Source organism: Pempheris klunzingeri, chromosome 15 (assembly GCF_042242105.1).
Source record: "Pempheris klunzingeri isolate RE-2024b chromosome 15, fPemKlu1.hap1, whole genome shotgun sequence".
In the NCBI taxonomy this organism is placed as follows: Eukaryota; Metazoa; Chordata; class Actinopteri; order Acropomatiformes; family Pempheridae; genus Pempheris; species Pempheris klunzingeri.
In genome coordinates this window covers 5,141,550-5,161,940 of record NC_092026.1, presented here as the reverse complement: position 1 = coordinate 5,161,940, position 20,391 = coordinate 5,141,550, and the positions used below count along the sequence as shown (strand labels likewise).

The 20,391-nt window shown below is 41.1% G+C and overlaps 1 protein-coding gene across 1 annotated transcript; it reads left to right on the top strand.

The window, feature by feature from the left end:
- Positions 1–1,683: 1,683 nt before the first annotated feature.
- LOC139213789 (uncharacterized) lies at positions 1,684–18,930 on the top strand. Its single transcript, XM_070844434.1, has 15 exons — positions 1,684–1,725; positions 2,524–3,756; positions 5,613–5,806; positions 5,892–6,063; positions 6,347–6,397; positions 6,774–6,883; positions 8,217–8,226; positions 9,479–10,018; positions 11,378–11,581; positions 11,661–11,822; positions 14,960–15,093; positions 16,490–16,750; positions 17,330–17,501; positions 17,752–17,793; positions 18,780–18,930. Exons 2-15 carry the CDS (start codon positions 2,599–2,601, stop codon positions 18,879–18,881), a joined length of 3,312 nt encoding a protein of 1,103 aa, XP_070700535.1. The 5' UTR covers positions 1,684–1,725; positions 2,524–2,598; the 3' UTR covers positions 18,882–18,930.
- The last annotated feature ends 1,461 nt before the right edge of the window (positions 18,931–20,391 follow it).

Here is a 20,391-nt window from a genome sequence, read left to right as displayed (position 1 = left end):
TATCTAATAAGCAGGCATGACAGTGGTAATGAGTGTATTACCTGAAATTTCTAACTATTCCTTTGGCATTTGCATTGCTCATTACATTTGGTAAAATAGAGGAGACATTTCATATCAATTTAAAGATTTGACTTATAACTTATTTCAAATATTCAACATATTTATGTTGCACAGGGCAGTAAGACCTATATGTACGCTTCATACATAATCTAAACGCTGCCTATACATGCCGATTGCACTGTTCCACATATTATTTGCAGCTGAGCAGGCACCTGCGCCGGCAGTAGAGGACACACATGGCACCAACAGATGAGGTAGCCCCGGGCCATGGCCACTGGTGGGACTCAGCACTCACTTGAGAAAGTGGGTTGCATTATGTGTTTACTGTACTCTATTGGCTATGGGTACTGCAGAGTGTGTGTGTGTGTGTGTGTGGGGTGTATGGGTAAGGGGGGGTCACCACAGATGTCCTTGCCTTAAGCTTTCTCTACATGAAAATCAGCGCTGCTCTGGAAGAATCGCTGGCACAGAGTGACGTCACGTTATACAGCAGGAATGATTCCTGCAGTCAGATATGGAGGGTTAAATGTTAGTGAAGAGAGTCGATGCTGAACTAGATGACTAGATAGAATAACAACTTGTACTTTGCTACTTGGAAACAATCTAATATCAGGATGTATTTTATGAATTTAGCTGCTCCTTTATTCTATTCTTCACACTTGACTGGAGAAGCATGGTCAAAAGAAACTAGAGCCTACAGTAGGCCCTACAGGTTAGAAGGTGTTCAGAGCCAGGTTTGGAAACAAGAAATGCAGCAGAGTAAAGGTAAGTGGGAAGGAGAGAGACAGTAAATGGGATACAGAGACAGAACAAGCAGAAGGAGAGGGAGGTGGTGATCTGAGTGAGAAGCGCAGGAGCTTGCTGCCCTCTAGTGCCAAACACTCCAGTTCCCTCTGTGACAACAACACAATGTGACACAGTTGAGATGAGAATGAATTATTCATAACCGACGGGATGATAAAGCAGATATGCAGATCTTAGATATGAGATGTAATTGATATCAAAGCGCTGATATCAAACACATGCTTGTCTAAAAATAAGCGTAATCTTGTGGACAAGCCACTGTTTTTGATAGTGTTAAGTGATATCTGTAATACTTTAAGCATCACTAGACAATGCTGGGCTTGTACATGCTCCGAAAGCAGCATTAATTGAGTGGAATACCAACTTTTTCACCCTTTAGTTATCAATAAAGGACCATAACGTGGTTGAAATTGCCACCCAGGCCCTTTAACAGCACCTGTTGTGGGTTACAGGCATCGTTTCAGGTTCAGCTCACCTCCTCTCAGTTTTATGAATGTCAACAGTTTCGGCCTCTCTCTCTCTCTCTCTCTCTCTCTCTCTCTCTCTCTCTCTCTCTCTCTCTCTTTCTCCCACAGATTAACCTCGCTGTGCCAGTCAGCACCAGCACAGGGGCGGTTCAGGTTTAATGTTTAAGCTTTTACTCCCCACTCAGTTCTCCACACACATTGGCCAGTCGCCCTGCGTGAGCATCTAACGCCAGGAGTGAATCACCTGAGCGACTGAAGAGGGTGAGCTGAGTGGGCCTGGTGGACACGACAGCCATTTTACAGTAGGTAACAGCTCCTGTTTCCTTAACAAAGAGCCTCTCAGAGTTCTACGAGAACATCTGCACGATGAGAGAGACAAGTTGAGGTCAAATGGGTAAGAAAAGTTGTTTGGTTTTGAGATATTCTTTGTCTTAATAGCAAATATACTCTGTGTTATTAAGGCGGTTCTGCTTTAATGTCCTGTGACAGTTTCATGACTGTTGCTTTGCATTACGAGCTCCAGCAGCAGCTTACTGTGAGTCACAGCTCAGCTAAAACTCCCCTGTTATTAGTTGAGCCTGAGCTGTAGTGTAGTCATGTGGTTGTGGTCCCTCTCTGGGTTGTTCTCTTGTAGCAGAGAGTCTGCTGTTCTTCCGAATGCCCACACAATTTGATCAGTGCATTTAAAGGACCATTCCAGCAGCTTTGCATTGCTTTGGCCAGCATGCCAAGGTAGACGTCATTGGCAATACATCTTAAGAATAGATTTAAAAATGATATACTGTAAGTAAGTAAGTATATTATAAGTATATAATAATATAAGTAAGTATATGTAATATAAGTAAGTATATGAAGTATACATTTGTAGTTAAGGAGCTGTGGAGAAAAAGAATTTTCAGAACAAAGACTTCATCCATTATGTCAACTTGTCTTTATCTTAACTGAAATCAGGATTTCACAGTCATTTTTATTATTATTATTATTATTGAAACAACTCAGTATGGAACTATTTATGGAAGTTTATAAAAAGTTCATGAATGTGACTCACAGTCATTTTGATTTGAATCAAACTTGTTAAAATCATCACATGTGAGCTACAATCATTATACATTCTAGAGCATATAATTATGATACACATGCTTGCATGCTTATTATACATAACTATTAATTTATCTTCCCCTCCCCCCCACAGTTTCTCCCTCTTCACGCCTTGTAAGGATCGTGTGATTACTTCTTTCTCAATGAATCACCAGAATCAGCCCGCAGCATGAGAAGCTGGAGCAGGAAATTCAAGAGACAAGAGCCTGACAGTGTGGTTGGGTCCTCCTCTAGCAAGAGGAACTCCATTAGTGCTCCGCCAGTGCCTGTGTGGGTTACTCACACACCCACGCCAGATAATATCACAGATGATGATGATGATGATGGTGGTGATACTAACTCCGCAGGCCACACATGCAGCACTCCACCTTACGCTGAGGGGGAGAGCAGTGACATAAAAGGCAGCATGAAGGACAGGCTGAGGTCCCTCATCCCTCAGTCATGGGGGAGCATCATCCATAAATGGACAAAGGAAGGTGACCATTTTAATGGCTCTGAAGCCAGCACCAGCAGCATCAAGATCCTTCCTAATGGGACCAGGGTGAGCCCTCCTGTCAGTCCTCTGCTGGAGCGCAGGAACTGGGGTGAATCACTGGGTAACTCCAGCCAGAACTCCCATAAGCCGTTGTTAAGGGAGAGCCCCTCTGAAGATCTGTTCAATCAGGACCCACGAGAGGAATCTGTACTGACCAGCATCCACCCTGCCGAGTACTACGCTGAGAAGCTGGAGGTCTATAACCAGAAGTATTCTTATTTGAAGTCGTGGCCAGGGTTGCTCAGACTTCTTGGCGGACTTCAGCTCCTCTTTGGGGGCATGGTCTTTGCATGTGTCATCGCCTACATCCAGAAAGACAGTGAGTGGTCCAACAGCTACGGACTCTACAATGGTGCATATAACAATGGGCTAGGTCTGTCTGGGTACAGCTACAGAGGCCCCATGACTCCGTTTATACTGGCAGTAGCTGGAGTCTCCTGGATTATAACCATCAGCCTCTTGGTGATGGGAATAACGATGTATTATCGTACCATCCTACTTGATGCCCCCTGGTGGCCTCTGACAGAGGCGTTCATCAACGTGGCGTTGTTCCTGCTCTACATGGCAGCAGGGATTGTCTACCTTAATGACTTGAACCGCGGGGGGCTGTGCTATACGACAATAGGCGTAAACCCCATCATGGCCAATCTGTGTCGGGTTGATGGGGGCCAGATGGCAGGAACAGCTTTCATTTTCATCAACATGGCATTGTATCTGGCCAGCTTCCTGGTGTGTCTGAAGATGTGGAGGCATGAGGCCGTACGCAGAGAGAGGGAATACTTTGAGAACAAGGTACAGTTCATTAATCCTGTTGACAAGCTCATCAAGTAGGAGGGAAACATTTTCATAGCTGGATATGGGAGGTGTTCATGGATGGCTCGTGGATTTGATTGAAGTGGCCTCTTTTGACAGACCTCCACACTTTGTTTCTGGAAAAAGCTCTGGCTGAACCCATTATCATTCTACTGTAGGGGAGAAAATGTTGGCTTGTTTGTGTTTCTTTTAACCAATCACAATCATCTTGCATCCATGCAGCGGCCGTGCCCTTTCAAGTCAGTGTCGGGGGGAACATGTTTTGGTAAAACATTTGCACGTAGGGAGGTGAGCCCCAGCATTAAAACAGCTAAATCCCCACAAGAAAAGACCACATAAAACAATAAAAGACATAAATCAGCCAGGCTTATACCCACAGCCTACATCTTGTCAGACTAATATGTGACTAGCATAGAGGTATGGTTACATCCACTATTTAAGGCCTATATAAAAAGCACAAAATAGTTAAAAAATATTTAATGAAATATTTAGCCCATCCTTTTGCCCTTTCTTTTGTGACTTTATTTTGCTCCTAAGGTTATTCTAAGTATATGTGACGTAGGGGTTTCACAAATTCAAAATCAAATATCAGTCAAAATATGCCTTCACTTTCGACCTTCAAAAACAAAAGCAGGATCAGTGTTTCTCTCAGTATTTTGATTCTCTGCCTGCAGTTGCACCATTCAAGGCACTTTGGCCACTTTGGAGACGAACAAGAACTAAAAAAAACCAAAAAACCTCCTCCCTCTTCCCTAAAGTCATCAGAGTGGCATCATTTTGCCAGGATCTGTTGGCTTTGTGCAGGTTAGGAACACAGACTGTAGAAATGAAGTGATTTGGTTTGTGGGCTTGAAGCCTCAAGCCTTTACAAAATTGTCTCCAGCTTGACTTTGGATCCAGAAGTTACACATTAGTTTTTTCCCTCTCCTCTGATTGGTTAATGACATGGTGGTCCTGTCCCACAGCTAACATAGCTAACATAGCTGCTGATAATGGTCTAGCGTGTCATTGTGGCAGTGGTTAACAACACCACTCTACAGCCATGCTGGTGGCTCTGTCAGGCTGTAGGCTCAGCGGTGCTTTGATCAAAATGCTAACATCAGTATAATAACATGCTCACAATAACAATGCTAGTATTTATTATTACATTAACAGGTAACTTTTACATCTCAGTTCAGGGTGTTAGCATGTTGTTGAGATACTTCAGTCTGGACCAACAGATCTCCTGACGCTGCCATCCCCAGAGCTGCTAGCACAGGAAAAGAAAATCGTTAACAAAGTTGGAGTATGTGGCATCTGGTCCAGTTTAATGAACCCATTAAGAAATCCAGTGCCTGTCAAATATTTCGTAGCATTAGACTATGACGTCTATGTTTTGTTGTGTCCATATTAGCCCATTAAAAACAGACATGGTGCTGTTGCTATGTTCCAAACACTTGGATTGTTCATTTCAGCAGCTACCGAGCTTATAACTGCAAATAGTGTTCATGTTATCAAGCATTACCGCCAGCACCTAGGGGTGAGAAACAGCACGGTCAGCTAATGTATTGATGCCAAATAAGAAAGGGTGGCCAAGAGAGCTGCGAGTGAGTAAATAATTCCTTCTCCCAGTCGAGGGAATGTAACTTCAGACGCTTACCGTGTCGCAGCAAATTAATGGACAGTTTTTTGGTTTGTTTTTTTAATTTCTGTGCCTTGTAACTTTATCTAGATTTTGTTTCCAGGCCTCTTGTAATGATGATCCAGGCCTGCACACATAGTGGTGTATATCAGATCATTTCATTTGTTGGTTCATATTTTCTGAATAATCCTTTTTTTTTTTTCTTTAACTTTAGCCCCAGGAGGAGTTTCACCAGGCCATCCCACTAACCCCTCAAAAACAAAAGCGAATATCATTCAGGGATGAAATGGATAAGTCCCAGCATAAAGATTATATCAGTCAGCATGTGCTCACCCCTGAGGTCTATCAGAGCAGAGCCACGGCGCCTGCATACACCCCCAAAGTGCACATCATTGCAGACTATATCATGTGAGTGAACATTCAAATGATGCATGTTAGGGGCTTGTATGCATTTCTGTCACGTATTAATCTTCCCTTAAATTCAACCCGATAGAAAGTATCCAGAGATCAGCTGTGTGGAGGAAAGGGAAAAGTACAAGGCAGTTTTCAATGACCAGTATCAGGAGTACAAGGACCTTCACAGAGACATCAGCACCACCCTCAGTAAGTTCAGAGAGCTGGATGCCACGATGTCTCGACTCCTCAGAGACGGAAAGAGCCAAGAGGTGAGATGAATGATAAGTTAAACTTGAGGTAAAAAGGTTATACTGAGGTCTCCTTCCTGTAAACACATATTAAATGTATTTCTATATGATGCCATGATGCTGTTTACTGTCATATCTTTAACAAACCAGTTGGTTACAGGGTTTAAAGTACTCAGGCACCATGGCTGATTTCAGACATCTAATTTATACAATACTTAATTTAAATTGTACACATTTCCTCCTGGACAATTTTTCAGGCTTTCAGGCTTTAATCCCTGTGGTTATCATTCTTTTTGTCTTTAAGGATCGGCGAAGGATTCAAAGCATTTCGAAGAAGTATCAGCAGAAAAAGAGTGTAAGTGATAGTCCCCTCCTGTTTTCCGTCTGTTCCCCCTAAAACAATTGAAAAATAATTTGAAACTCTAACATGTAACCCAGAGATGTGTTAGAATTGCTACTGTTGCGTAAACACCGAGGCAATATTAGCTTTTCTTCAATAAAGCTGTCCACTGATGCAAATAATATTGCTTTCATCGTCAAATGTGGCAAACTCTGGAAATTCTCATTTAACGCCGCTGCATTGCAAATGAATGAATGAATCAGGCAAGACGGCGGTAAGCAGAAGAAAAGGAAAAGAGAGAGAGAGAAGAAAGACAGATTTAGGGAAGAGAGGTGGCAGCCATTAATTCATATTATTTTATTGAGTATTTTATGTGTGTTTGCTCTCACAGGATTCTGCTTTCCTCGAGAAAAAGGAACGCTGTGAGTATCTGAAAGCTAAATTAAGCCACATCAAAAACAGAATCCGGATTTTTGACCAAACCACAGCAGACGGTCGGACGTGAGAGACCAGAGAGAAACACCTGATGAGCAGATGAGACAAACAAGCAACCTTTTTGTCACTGAATCTGTGTCTGTTTTTTTTGTGCATATTGATCAATGAAAATGGCTTTTTACAATGAGAAGCTAATGTTTCATTGTGGATAAACGAATTAGTTTAATAAATACAATTAGAGATTTTTGTATCAACATGAAATAAGAGTTTATGTAAAGTCTGGTTTGAAAGCAACAGCATTCTAAGGGATACATGGTACACTCCTTTTGAATAGCATTCATGTTATTTTGTATTTTCTTATTATATTCTTGTCATTTCTGTTCATTCAGTGTGTGTTTTAAATTAAAGTTCTGCCAGTGATTTGAAACATTCATGAAACTTTGTATTATAAAGTTGTTTTTTTTAACTTACATGCATCGTATTCTGTTTCTTATTTACACCATCATTTAGTGTTTTCTTTACTTCTTTTTGCTCCTGTCTTTATTTCACAGCACTATATTTTGTTCTCACCTCCCAATTGTTGAAAAGGCATAATCCATCCAAGCTAATCAATAATTTTGAGTGTCTTTTAGTATTATTATTTATTTTCAGGCTTAAGGAAAAGCTAATTTTTCTCTAACAGGTGTGTAAGAATTGTTGGTTCAGATTTAAGTGGAGAGTATTGAAAGCTATGAATCTCAGTTATTATTGACTGTTATTGAACCTTATTCACCTGCTACAGTGCTCGCTACCAGACACCAGAGAGCAGTTTGGGTGACAGAAAAGCACTAAACATGGAACAGTTCCCTCTAATTGCAGAGAATATCTATGGTTTCTGTTTTATTGTACCTGGACGACAGAGCTGTTGGTTCTTCTAAAATCCCACACAGGATTTGTTCCAGACGCTTTCAGAAAACATCTTGGTGATGTGGTGACATAATAACAGTATAGACCTTGTTTGTCTTGTGGAATCAGCTGCTATTAGGCCAAACTCCCCCACATTAACTGGCTGTTATGTGCCTGTGTTTTCATTAGTGGCTTTGTTCTCTGCATGGATACGGCAGTGACTCTTGGACTTTTTAGTTTGAAAAGTTTTAGGTTTTAAATAGAAACTCATCTGTAAATCCATTTATCAAATAATCGACTAATTATTTCTCTTCTAATAGATTTTAATGCATCTAGGCAATTGATCATTATAACAGTGATACTACTACTAGTACTACAACTGCTAATAATAATAATAATAATAATAATAATAATAATAATAATAATAATAGTAGTATTGTTACCATGAATCTATAACTCAGATTTGACACTACATATCTTCTTACACACAGTCATGGTCTGTCAGAGCATGAAGTGGGCTGACAGTCCTACTTTACATGCACCTTTGAATGTTTAATGTGCTGGTGGCTGCAGACAGTAAAGTGTCCATCCCAGAGCACGTGGACGCCTCCAGGTGAGCGGTGGAGACACGCAGCCGCTCCGCAGCTCTCATTTACGGGTTTTCTCCTCAGGACAAAAATTATCCACCATGACGAAGTTTACCGCCGTGTGAGAGCTGTGACACGGAGAGGAGAAGAGAAAAGCAGGGTGGAGGACATGAGGGCAGCTGAGCTGGACGGTGCAGGGCTGAACGTGTCCTCTGGTGTTTGGGTGAGTTGTGTTGAAATCGATCATTTCATTGTTTAACTGATTGGAAGGTTTGAACCGATATTTTTCTGTTACGTCGGTTTGACCTGTTGAATGTTGAAGAGACTTTCAGGCCTTAATAATAATGGACTTGAATGCATTTGAAGACTTGCAGTTTTGACCAATGATTAATAAAGTAGTCACATCTTACATTTGGAATAAAAAGTGGATAAATATTTAGTTTGTTAGTTTCATGTATAACAGTGAAAGAATGTGTAGCCTGTATGAACAAAGAGCAAATAGAAGGTAGGAAGTTATTTTTTATTGTTTTTCTTGCTGTCTGAGAGCAAATTTTAAAACTTATATAAGCCATGCAGGTGGTCTAACGACCGAAACACTTCTGCTGACTGGTTTATTTAGGAGCTTCCCCTTCCCTCTGTCAGCGTGCTGACACTCAGCAGGCGCTCACAGGTAACATCAGCACAGGGAAGGATCCTGTCCCCTCGGTAAACACCCTGCATGGCCGCCCCGGCTGGCCTCTCACCTGCTGTCTGTCTGAATTATTGAAGCCTGTTGGGTTGAGTTCCTCTGCAGTGATGAATTGTGGGTCAGAGACACCTGAGAGAGGGTTCAGGGATGGGCGGAGGTGAATGAGGGGCAGAGCGGTGCATGACGTGAAGTAAAAAGTGCTTAAAACAAAAACAAAAGTGCTGAAAGGACAAATGAGCGGAAGTTCTTTTATTTTGTCCTTTCACATTTTCAATTCTAAGAAAATTTACTTTACTTTTTTACTCATCACTCTGGAGGACTGAGACAACATTAGGTTGAAAATAGGACTATTTGTCACATTCAAAGCTGCTGTTAAATGCATTATTCTGTAGTGCAAAGTATTAGGATGATATTACAGCATATAACAGCTGCACTACACATTTTATTTTTCCTTCGTCTTCCAGGTGAAACTGCAATAATATCTTTTAAACTATGCATGAGCCTCGGTACTACGACAGCCCCCCTGTGTACAGTCCGCCTTACAGCACCACATCCCAAGGCTTCTACCCCTCAAGGAGCATCCACTCCCCTCAAAGCCAGTATGTCTCCTACACCTATAATGTCCCCCCAGACTCGTACTACACGGAGGAGAGGCCTCAACACTTCTACCGCTGGTTTTCTCCTCCTGGTTTTGTCAAAACCTTCCAAGGAGCCACAGTACTCATGTGTTTCCTCATCTTCGCCTTCGTGGCTTCCACCTTAGTGTGGGACATGAATGGGTTTGGGTACGGGGGCTTCGGTGTCGGGGGGGCAGGGGGCGTCACGGGGACAGAGTTGGGATATTATGGAGGCAGCTACGGCTACGGTAGCTCATACATGACGCCACAGTCTGCCAAGTCGGCGATGATTTCCATGGCGGCCATCAACTTCCTGGTTTCCCTGGGGTTCCTGGTGGGGAGCTTCTCTCGGTCGCGGACCATGCGGGGGTGCAGGTTCTACCTCACTGTGTTCATCTGTGACATCATCTTAGCTGTCCTTCAGGTGAGTCTCACCAAATATGAGATGATTTCTTTCACTTGTCAGGACGACTTTGGACTTAAGTCACATGTTGCAGAGGGCTGAGGGTCATGCAGGTGGACGTAGTAGTGATAGCACAGTAAGAGGAAGAGGGTGTTTCCAGGTCACAAAAGTAGGAAGAGCTGCACTCTTTATTCAAAACACAGCATGTTGCATTCTGGTCTACTCAGTCCCATTTATACCCCTTCTGTGGCACACTTATCTTTATTTGGTTGTATAAGAGAGCTGAAATGTGAGCTGCAAAGAGCTGCTGACTTTGGAGTTGATAGTCGGTGAGGTCAGCAGCTCTAGTGGTTGTTTTACATTACAACGAGTCCTTTCATTAAGTGTTAATATGGAAATACCACTCTTTTAAGCTTTAAACCTGCAGAACCAAACAGATTTTTTTGGGCAATTGGGACAGACAAAAACCCATTAGCACTCATTTGGGGCTGTGTTTCTGGCTACCTAATGAATGTAGATCTATTTTTTTTCCTCCTCCACTAACTACTGAGGGAAATATCTGGCTCGTTAGCTGCTCAACAAGCCACTATGTTCACCAAATGGTTTTAACTGTGTAAATGGTAAATGGTAAATGGTCTGTATTTGTATAGCGCCTTTCTAGTTATTTCAACTACTCAAAGCGCTTTACATGACATCCTCATTCACCCATTCACACATCAATCATACAGGAGAAATGTAATTTGGAGGAGACTATTCTTTCATACTCATTCACACTCTGAAGCCATGCTTCAGGAGCAAGTTGGGGTTCAGTGTCTTGCTCAAGGACACTTCGACATGTTGACCCATAGGAGCTGGGGATCGAACCCCCGACCTTCTGATTGAGGGACGACCCACTCTACCACTGAGCCACAGCCGCCCCCCCTGTGTCTGTTTACTGTTTGGTGCTGAGCAAGTAGTGTACTGTTGGGTTTTGACAAGTTCTTTTTTAAAGTTGATGAAAAAGTGAGCCAAATGAACCAAAACAGTAGAGTTGGAGGAGCTACACATTTAGGTGATAGATCCCTGTCGGTTCATCAAGAGAGGAGCCCCCATTCATATTACACATGTTCATTTGATCCATTCTTTATGTTAAAGTATGGATTAGCAGCTTTAAGATGAATCTGTCACTGTCACATCCTGTTTTAAAAGGAAATACATCACATAGAGGAAGTAATTAAGACATGAGACTAAACTAACTAAAATGTTGACATTGTGCAGTGGGGGTGTGAACTCGTATCTGCCAGACCTATGAGAATACTCTCTGCGTCATTCAAACATGACATAGAAGAGATTTAATGGTGCTCTGTGATTAAACGTCTCTGCCTCTCTTTTGACCTGAAGGGCATCATCGACATCATCTTTGTGATCGGGGTGAACCCGATGTCTCAGAGCTCACAGAGCATGCTGTACAATCCCATGCTGATGATGTGCCAGAACATCCAGGGCAGCCCCAGCCTCAGCGGCAGCGTGGGGGCCGGTTTCCCAGGAGGCTTCCCCATGTACAATCAATACCTGCACCACTACTGCTACATGGACCCCGAGGAGGTTAGCAGGATTGTTTTATTTAACTCCATCCTCCTCTGTTACGTTGTATTCTGATCTATAATTGACTGTCTTTGGGCAGGCGGTTGCGTTAGTGTTGGGCCTGATGGTGGTGTTGGCCCTGTCCCTGTCTGCTTACTACGCCTACAAGACCCGCAGCAAGATTTGGCGCCACGGCAAAGCTAACATCTACTGGGACGAGCCACTGGTCAGGGCGTCAGAGAGCCAGGATGTACAGGACTGGGTAATGTCTCAATGTGTGTTTTTTAATTATTTATTTCTCCATTGCACTGTGTTTGTGTAGGTGTCCACAAATGGCTTATGGTTTATTTCTACTTTTTTCCAGCCAGATAAAGAAACAAAAGCCAGACTGGCTTCACTGTTTACAACCTCATGTTTGCCCTCTTCATGCTCCCAGCGGTTACAAAGCTCAGGGCTGATTTATACACACATTGTCAAGTCTCTTTCTCTTTCTTCCAGGTGACCATCAGGTTTCACAAACTCACATTAGCTGCTGTTGACTCAGGAAACGTTGCTGTTTATCTTGGGCGCACCCAGGTTTCACTCTGACTGATCATTAACCACACTAGTGATAACAGCTGCACTAGAAACCTTATTAAAAAAAACTGAGTCAGAAGCAACATTATATGATTTCAAACATATCAGGAGGCTCTTTTAAGTTAACTTTTCACACAGTAAATCATTTACATGCTACAACCTTTGACTGGTTTGTCTTATTTCTTACTGCTGCCCTATATAATCAACCAAAACTACAGTATACACCTTACAGTTTTGCTCTGAATCGCCAGCCTGAAAAATTACTTTAACATACGCACAAGACCTGCAGCATATTGGCAGTTCAATGTCCCCCTGCAGTCATAATGTTGGTTAGATAAGCTGTTTATGCACCACAGCTCGCCCCATACAGATTGTAAACCATAGCTGCTGTCTTTGTCGAACATTTGTGAGATCAGATTATCAGTCTGATATGAAAAATCATTCTGTAAGATTAAACAGTTGCACAGCAGTAAAAACTGTTGAACCAACGTCTGGGCTCAGTAGAAAAGATGGCAGTAGTGTGAAGCCTTTTATACCAGGTTTGACAAAGTGGGCTGCAGTTTACTATTTGTCTCTTGTAGACCAGTTCCCAACCTTTTTGACTTGTGACCCCCTCAAACTGAAACAGTATCCTCTTGTTACCCCTCATCACAGGTTATGGAGCTGTTGTGGAGTTGTGATCAGTTCAACCGGAGAGGGATTTTACTTCTTTGATTATTTTATTTGAATGATTTTTAGGGGCCTGAAGAGGTGAAAGTATCCAGTATTTCAAGCCAAAAATCACAACAATACACGATACTTTATATCCACAGGTTAGAGCAGCTGTCCCCGACCATCAGTGCTTCAGCATTTAGCCTTGTGAAAGCTGTGCTGTTTGTACTTCACAGCAGCAGCTTCATGTGGTATTTAGCAGTGATTAATCTACTACAGTGTTAGTGTACTATGAATGTATCATGTCCACCATGACTCATTATTGAAGGGGAAGCAACTCAATCAGTGTATCCTGCGAGGCCTTGGCCTACATACTTCCTATCGAGACTTCATCGAGATGCAGGCCCTATTCTGGGGCACTCTTGTATTGCAGTGAAGATGCTTGCCTTGCAGGGAGGCATATATAATGTATGTGGCATGTATAATGTATAAAAAGGGTTGAGTTGCCTTAGTGTTGCTGTGTGAATCCCTACAGAGTGTGGTGGCGCTAAATGATTCAGTATGCGAAGGGACTGCTACACACTGCTGCAGATCACACTCCTGGCAAAGAAGTCATTTCCTTGCGTTTTGTGCCACATTTTTTTTTTCACCAAAACTAGAAATGAGCCGTAATTGAGAGAAAAGAATGCAGGATAACTGGATTAAAGGCAAACGCAGCATAATTGCTAGAATAGCGGCATTTTGACTGCACTGAATAAGAGTACAATTAATATTTATCAACACGAGTGATTCCCCCCAAAGTTGAAGAGAAGAAGGGACTATAAGCGTGACGTGAGGGGGGGTGTGTGCAGCTCCTGCTGACTGAATAACTATCCTAAAATGGTGAATGCAGAAACATAGAAAGAGATATTTCTTTAAATTTGCCAAACATTCACTAGTACCAGCTTGTTAAATGTGTCACCTTCGGCTCTGGAAAACTGTGATTTGAATTTTGCACGAAATAATTTTATGGGTGATTATAAATTATTTATAAAGAAAATATTCAGCAGATCAATGTATAATAGAAATAATATATAATAATAAATAATATAATGAAATCAATGTCAATAATACATTGCAGCTGTCTCTCTCCATCTCAGGTTTCTTTGTGTCAGTTCTTTAGATTTCACTGCTACAAATACTAACTGGACCGAACAGCACGGAAATTTAAATTTAAAGACTTGGATTTCTCAAAGCGGCGGCCGGCGCAGCGCCTTCCTGCTGCTGCGTATCAGATTCCCTGCAGTTTTCTGGGAGGTTTCTTTTCCACATAGACATTCATGAGATCTATTTCACAAGATGCTTTTTCCAGACATTCGCATCAGCTCACTAGATCCTCATCCTGTGCAACTGCACTCCAGATCCAGAAATAGGCCAAAGACTGGAAGATATTAATTATGCATTATACAGTAGGACTGTGGATTACATGAGACATAATGCAGTTTTAGTGTTTGGTGTCATCTGAGGATGTTTTCTTTTGACCATGCATTTTTGTTGTAATGCTGTATTTAAAATCTTTTCCCCGGTTCTGTGGCTGTAAAGGGTTGTAACATTGTTGTGTTGTTTTGTAAGTGTTACAATTTTCTGAGAGCACATTTTGCTGTTTTTTTTTTTTCTTTTGAAAAAGAAAAGAACCTCGGCGCGCTGCTGCATGTTTACCTGATAGTTCAGGAAGATGGAACAGCAGAAATGTTTGCTGATTGCTCTCCTGCCCCCTTTTTCAGTGTGCTCACACACACACACACACACACACACACACACACACACACACACTTAACCACAGTGTCTGTGAGTGTGTGTGTGTGTGTGTGTATCTGTCTGGCTACATGCAAACATGTCTGGCATGTCTCATTAGTGTTTTGGAGCATATAGTAGAGAACCATCCTGCGCTGCTTATGTGAGATTCAGTGCAGGAAAAAATTTTTCTTTCTTTCCAGCATAAAAATGCATCTGAGGATTTTCTCACATACGACATTATCCTGAATGTGGCATCATGTTTCACAACACTAAAAGACATACAGATCACAGAATTTGTATTTCTTGTTATCGGTTTTCTGTCCCCATGAACAGAATCAAATTATCGGCACTGTGGTGGAACAGACAACAGATTCCAATATCATGATTTTGTCTTAGGTGAACCATGTCGGAGAGATGCGCAGCACCCAGCAGGCACCAACTGTGCCCGACCTCAGGGTGGAGAACAGTGTGGTCTCCTATGGCAACGGAACAGTCAGCATCCACAGCGGGGGAAATTATAAAAGCAACAGGTGAGTGATAGCTAAGCTGGTGAGTCCGTGAACAACATAGTATGATCTGTGCTCAGAAAACAGGACACATCAGAAAAACATCAGTCAGTCAGACACTAAAATGCACACATCTTACTTCCTGTGAGGACAATGACTGAGGAGTGATGTGTGGCTGTTAATCTGCTCTCCAGATGATTAAATAATAATAAAGAGAAACAAATTCTTCTCTGAGCAAATCGTATTCATATTCATTCAAATCAATTATGGTGTGATTTTGGTCTTCATTGTTTTTCTAGTGAAAAAAAAGGATGATTTACACTGGAAGGAGTGAAACAATGAACTGAAACCAAATTACTGGGTGTTAAATTGGATAATTTCCTGGTCTGATCAGATTGATTACATTGTTTCCACAATGGGAAAGGGCACCGCAATGTCAAGGGAATGTTCTGCACATGTTCCATCTCCTGCTGTGATGGACGTTGCTCCATCATATGTGTCGAATCGTCTGATCAGAGCAGAGCTGCCAGGTTGTGTAAGACATAAACAATTATGAGGCGAGCTGTGGAGGTAAAATTAAATTCTTGTCTCCTGTCATTCATGCTAAATGTCATTTTGAGTGACAGACCACACTTTGTTTGTTTTTTTGCCAAGGGTATAAAACACGCTGTGGAACCAAACAGCAGCAGACAGACCAAAAATAGACTTTTCTTTCAAAAAGTCACTAAAACACAATCTGTTGAATCTCACATAGATGTTACTTTAGTTACTCTTGTTTTTACTGTTTTGGAACCTTTTGATTGTTCTCATTCTCTTTGTATTTGTCACTTTAATTTTGTTTTTGTTTCCATTGTAGGCTACTATTGTCTATTGTTCCAAAAATCATTTCACTTATTTTCAAATCTTTATATTTGGCATGTTTTGCCTTTACTTGTTTTATTGCTATGACTGCTGTTTTACGACCAAATAGTCGTAAATCAAAAAACATTCTCGTCAGCCTCAGCTCTACTTTGTGTTTTGTTCTAACTAGTGAATGTTAGCGTGCTAACATATGAAACTAAGATGGTACACATGTTAAACATCATACCTATATATGTTAGCATGGATGCTGTTAACATGTACGTTAGCATTCAGCTAAAAACACCACTGTGCCAAAGTACAGGCGTCAGCGTACTCCAGCAAATAGCCATATGTTCAACAACAACAACAACATTGACAAAGGCTTTCCCCTTATCCCATTTACTTGGCTTTTATATGCTTCCATATTAGCCATTACCTAAATGATAACAGGCCAAACCAGGGTCAACCAGCATGCATTGGCAGCTTAAACTTACTCTATAAATCCAGCATGAATTAATGTAGACGTTCAAGCACAAATACACAATCAATCATCTAATACCCCTGTCTTGCTTTTCTGTAGTTTCTCTGCTGGCAACAGTAATCGTCGGGAAACTGAGCCTCTGTACCAGAACAGCAGGGTCACAGCTTGCTCAAGCAGCTCTTCAGACGAGATGGACAACATCAGGAAGCCTCCTCCTTATCAGGTGGAGAGGGAAGAGAGGAAAGACCCGGTGCCCAGACCTGCTGCTCAGGATGTGCTGGAGTCCCAGTGTGAAACTGGTTACACCACTGGAGACACTGGCAACGAGCTGGACCGAGACCACACAGATTACCTCTACAGGTGGGCCGTTACTCTGCTGCAAGTTAATACTACAGTCTCAGTGTTTTCATCATCTGAGAAGTATTCAGGCAAAGCAAGTTTATCTGCATAGCACATTTCCTACACAGGGGCAGTTTGAGGAGTTGTTCCATAATTAATCGAAGCAAAAAACAAGATAACAACATAAAGCTTTAAATGCACATTTAAAGGGTGCAAGCATTTTAAAATAAATAAATAAGTCAGTTTTTCCTGCTGTACAATGTTAAAACGATGCTTAGAAGTGCAGGCTACATATTGGGGTTACTATGATACTATTGAAGACCGATCTAAGAGGAGGCCTCGCTTCCTTCTGTTCCTTCCCCTAAAATACACAGTATTCATATTATTTCAGAAGAAAATACCACAAATACAGGACCAGCTTCACTACTGTCTTCAAGACAAGTTGGTCAACTGTTTAAATGATTTTAAATTCATATTTGTAATAAGATAAAATAAAAAAATAAGCTAATTCTCTTCTCTTTCAGTCTTCACCTTCAACTGCCTCAATGACTATTTAATCTAATAATCATTTCATGTCTTTGTATTGATGTCCCACTCTAGGCTGTACCCAGAAATCATTTCAGACGAGCAGCGCCGCCAGTACAAGAGGGAGTTTGACTCCGATCTGGCCCGCTATAAGAGCCTCTGTGCCGAAATGGATGACATCAGTGACCAGATGCACAAGCTGAGCAAAGAGCTGGACCAGTTGGACGACGGCTCCATGAAGTACCAGGTAGGGAGAAACAGGAGGGGGGAGTGGAAAAATACAGGTCAGCTTGCCAGGAGAATATAGCGTCATAGCTGTGCCTTTTAATTATACTAACAGCCCATTACATCCTCAGTATGAGTCTACTGGATAGCAGCACAAAGCAGTGAAGATGAACCAGACCGGATTTCACTTTTGTGCTATGACTGCAAAATTGTCTTGTACTATTTATTTGATAAAGGGAATTCAGTGAGAGAGTGTGCATTTCCATTTTCAGGGTGTGGCAGATGAGTATAATCGACTCAAAGACCTGAAAAGGGTGAGTGGAATCAGATCTGTGCAATCATGGTGTGAAATTCAAGGAATAATTTGACATTTTGGGAAGTATGCTTTGCATAGGTACCAACATTAATACCACTGCCATATCTGTGTGTTAAATATGAAGCTACAGCTAGGAGCCGCCTATTAGCTTAGCTTAGCACAAAGACTCAAAGCAGGGAAACAGCTAGAAAGGTCATATTTCTTGGCTCAGTGCAGCAACTTCCTGGTCTCTCATCTGTTACCGAGCAACCTCACCAAATGTAAATTACCACTGATCTGGAAAGTAAAATCATCTTGTCTCGGCCAAATGTTAATGTATTTTATCAATTCACTTAACAAACGGAAGTATTTTAGAGAAAAAAAAGAATTAAAGGGGAGTAATGCTCAATAATGGAAAGTTCCATAAAATCAAATTTTTATTGAAAATCCAATTCCAAATGCAATATTTGCTCAATATGTTATAATAAATGCTCATATTTAGAGGAATTCTGAAAGAGACGTCATGACCTTCTCATTGTCACGTCCATGGAAAAACCTTCTCTGACCTTTGTTTTGAAGCACACGAGTCTGTGAATTGTTTTTAGAGCAAACTTGTAGCACAGTGAAAGATGAAAAACAAGTCTGAGCTGCTGCCCAGTGACAGACTCAGATAAGCTACTGAGCTAATACAGTAAAAGAGGCTGTCAGTCAGCGGTTGCAGCCGACAGATTTGTTTTAGTCTGAGATGCTGAAATGTCATACGAAGAACCTTTAATTCATGAGCTTTAGCATCAGCAGCAGGCAGATTTGGGACAAAGCCGGGCTAGCTGTCTCCAGACTTTATGCTAAGCTACACTACACGGCTGCTTGCTGTAGCCTCATATTTAACGCACAGATAACAGAATGGTATTGATAATCTTATCAAAAAAGTGAATGAGTATTACTGCTGATAATGTTGATTGTTAAATATAATAAGTAATATTAAATCATTTCTCTCTCCTCCAGACACCAGACTATCAAGCAAAGAAGACTCAGTGCAAAGAACTTCGGCAAAAACTTTTCCACATCAAACGTCTGGTGAAAATCTATGACCAAGGTCTGTGTTAGTCTGAGGATGAACACTGACAGGATGTGATCTGGCTAAAGAAACAAAGATTCACCCTCCATTTACTACTTTGCTGTTTTACCATCCTAGTGAGCGTTCAGCCACTGAACCTCAACTGTTTTTGACCCTAAAACTTCTGTATTCGTTTTGCAGCTGTCAGAGCACTGACACTTTTCTCTGTGTGGTAGCAATAAGACCAGCTTTACAACATGGCACTATTAACATTTGAATTTTTGTTGTACCTTGTGTTACTTTTGACTTTCCACTTCAGAGGCTAACTTAATTTAATTATATGTAATTGTTACAAAATGCTGTAAAGAATGGAAAGTAATGAATGTCAGCTTTTATACAAGAAGAATGTCATGAATGAGGAAAAGGAGAAAATGATCTTAATAAATAAGCAGCTAAAGACCCTCAGTTTTTTAGCTTATGAATTCACTTTCAGTAATACACTCATTCATTTATGGTACATGTTGCAGTGTTTATTTGGCATTCTTCATACAGATGTAATTACAACACTTTTTTCAAGTAGTTTGAAAAAAACAAAAAAAACAAAAACATAACAAAAGACACATCTTTATCTTTTGATTCTTTTAATAACATTGCCATACACATGAAATTTTAAAAACTCAATAACACAAAGATAAGAAAACATTAATAGTATATTTATTTTTTTTTTCTCAATGGCATGATTGTGAGTTGTTGCCTAAAAGAAGAATATCCAAAACAACGTTCAAAAGGGCCCGGCGGTAGATCAAGAAGCAGATTTACATCATCTACTTATTTTTCCATCACTAAAAGCGGAAATATGGCGAATTTAGAGTGAATTTCATTCTTTCCTTTCAAATCATCACTTCACATCACTTTTTGATTTTGTAAACTTGCCCCTTGAAATACACGTGTGAGGTAAATCCTGGAGGACCAGCGAATCGGGGGCCCATCTTCTTTTAACCCGTCACAGATAGCGTGATGTTTTGGCATTGAATATCCTCCAAGTGCAGCCTTCCCACCAGATTTTCATCCATTACAGTGTCGTCTCGCATCACGTACAACTGCAGAGACTCACTCAGATGCTTCGAGATGAGAGCGTGAACATCTCTGTCATATCAGCTGTAATGACATGAAGGTAAGATTCTTTTTTTTTGACATCTGAACAGATGACAGAGGTATTTTCATGTAAATACATATTAAAAAAAAAACATTTAGGAGCTAACATTGAAAGCAATACTTTAATGTTTAAATGAACCTTGAATTACTTAATGTAAAAGAATGAAACTGTCTCAACTTAGCAGATATCCAAAACAACATTTGAACATGCAAAAAGACAAAGTTGGCCTCAATATATATATACATTTCAATACATTTATCAAGGGCTCGTTACCCCCAGAAACAGCATTAATCGACGTAAACTGGTCTTCAGCCGGTAGTGTTGGTTACAAACGTTTTCATCACCAACTATAGTTGCTAGACTAATTCTTATTGTCTTCAGTTGTTTGTTTTACTAGAACCCGA

Bases quoted from the DNA above. Each gene is read 5' to 3' on its own strand.
- LOC139213789 (XM_070844434.1), top strand. From the start codon at position 2,599: ATGAGAAGCTGGAGCAGGAAATTCAAGAGACAAGAGCCTGACAGTGTG. The intron at 6,398-6,773 runs GTAAGTGATAGT...TTGCTCTCACAG, and splicing joins AGTATCAGCAGAAAAAGAGT to GATTCTGCTTTCCTCGAGAA. The intron at 10,019-11,377 runs GTGAGTCTCACC...TTTGACCTGAAG, and splicing joins TCATCTTAGCTGTCCTTCAG to GGCATCATCGACATCATCTT.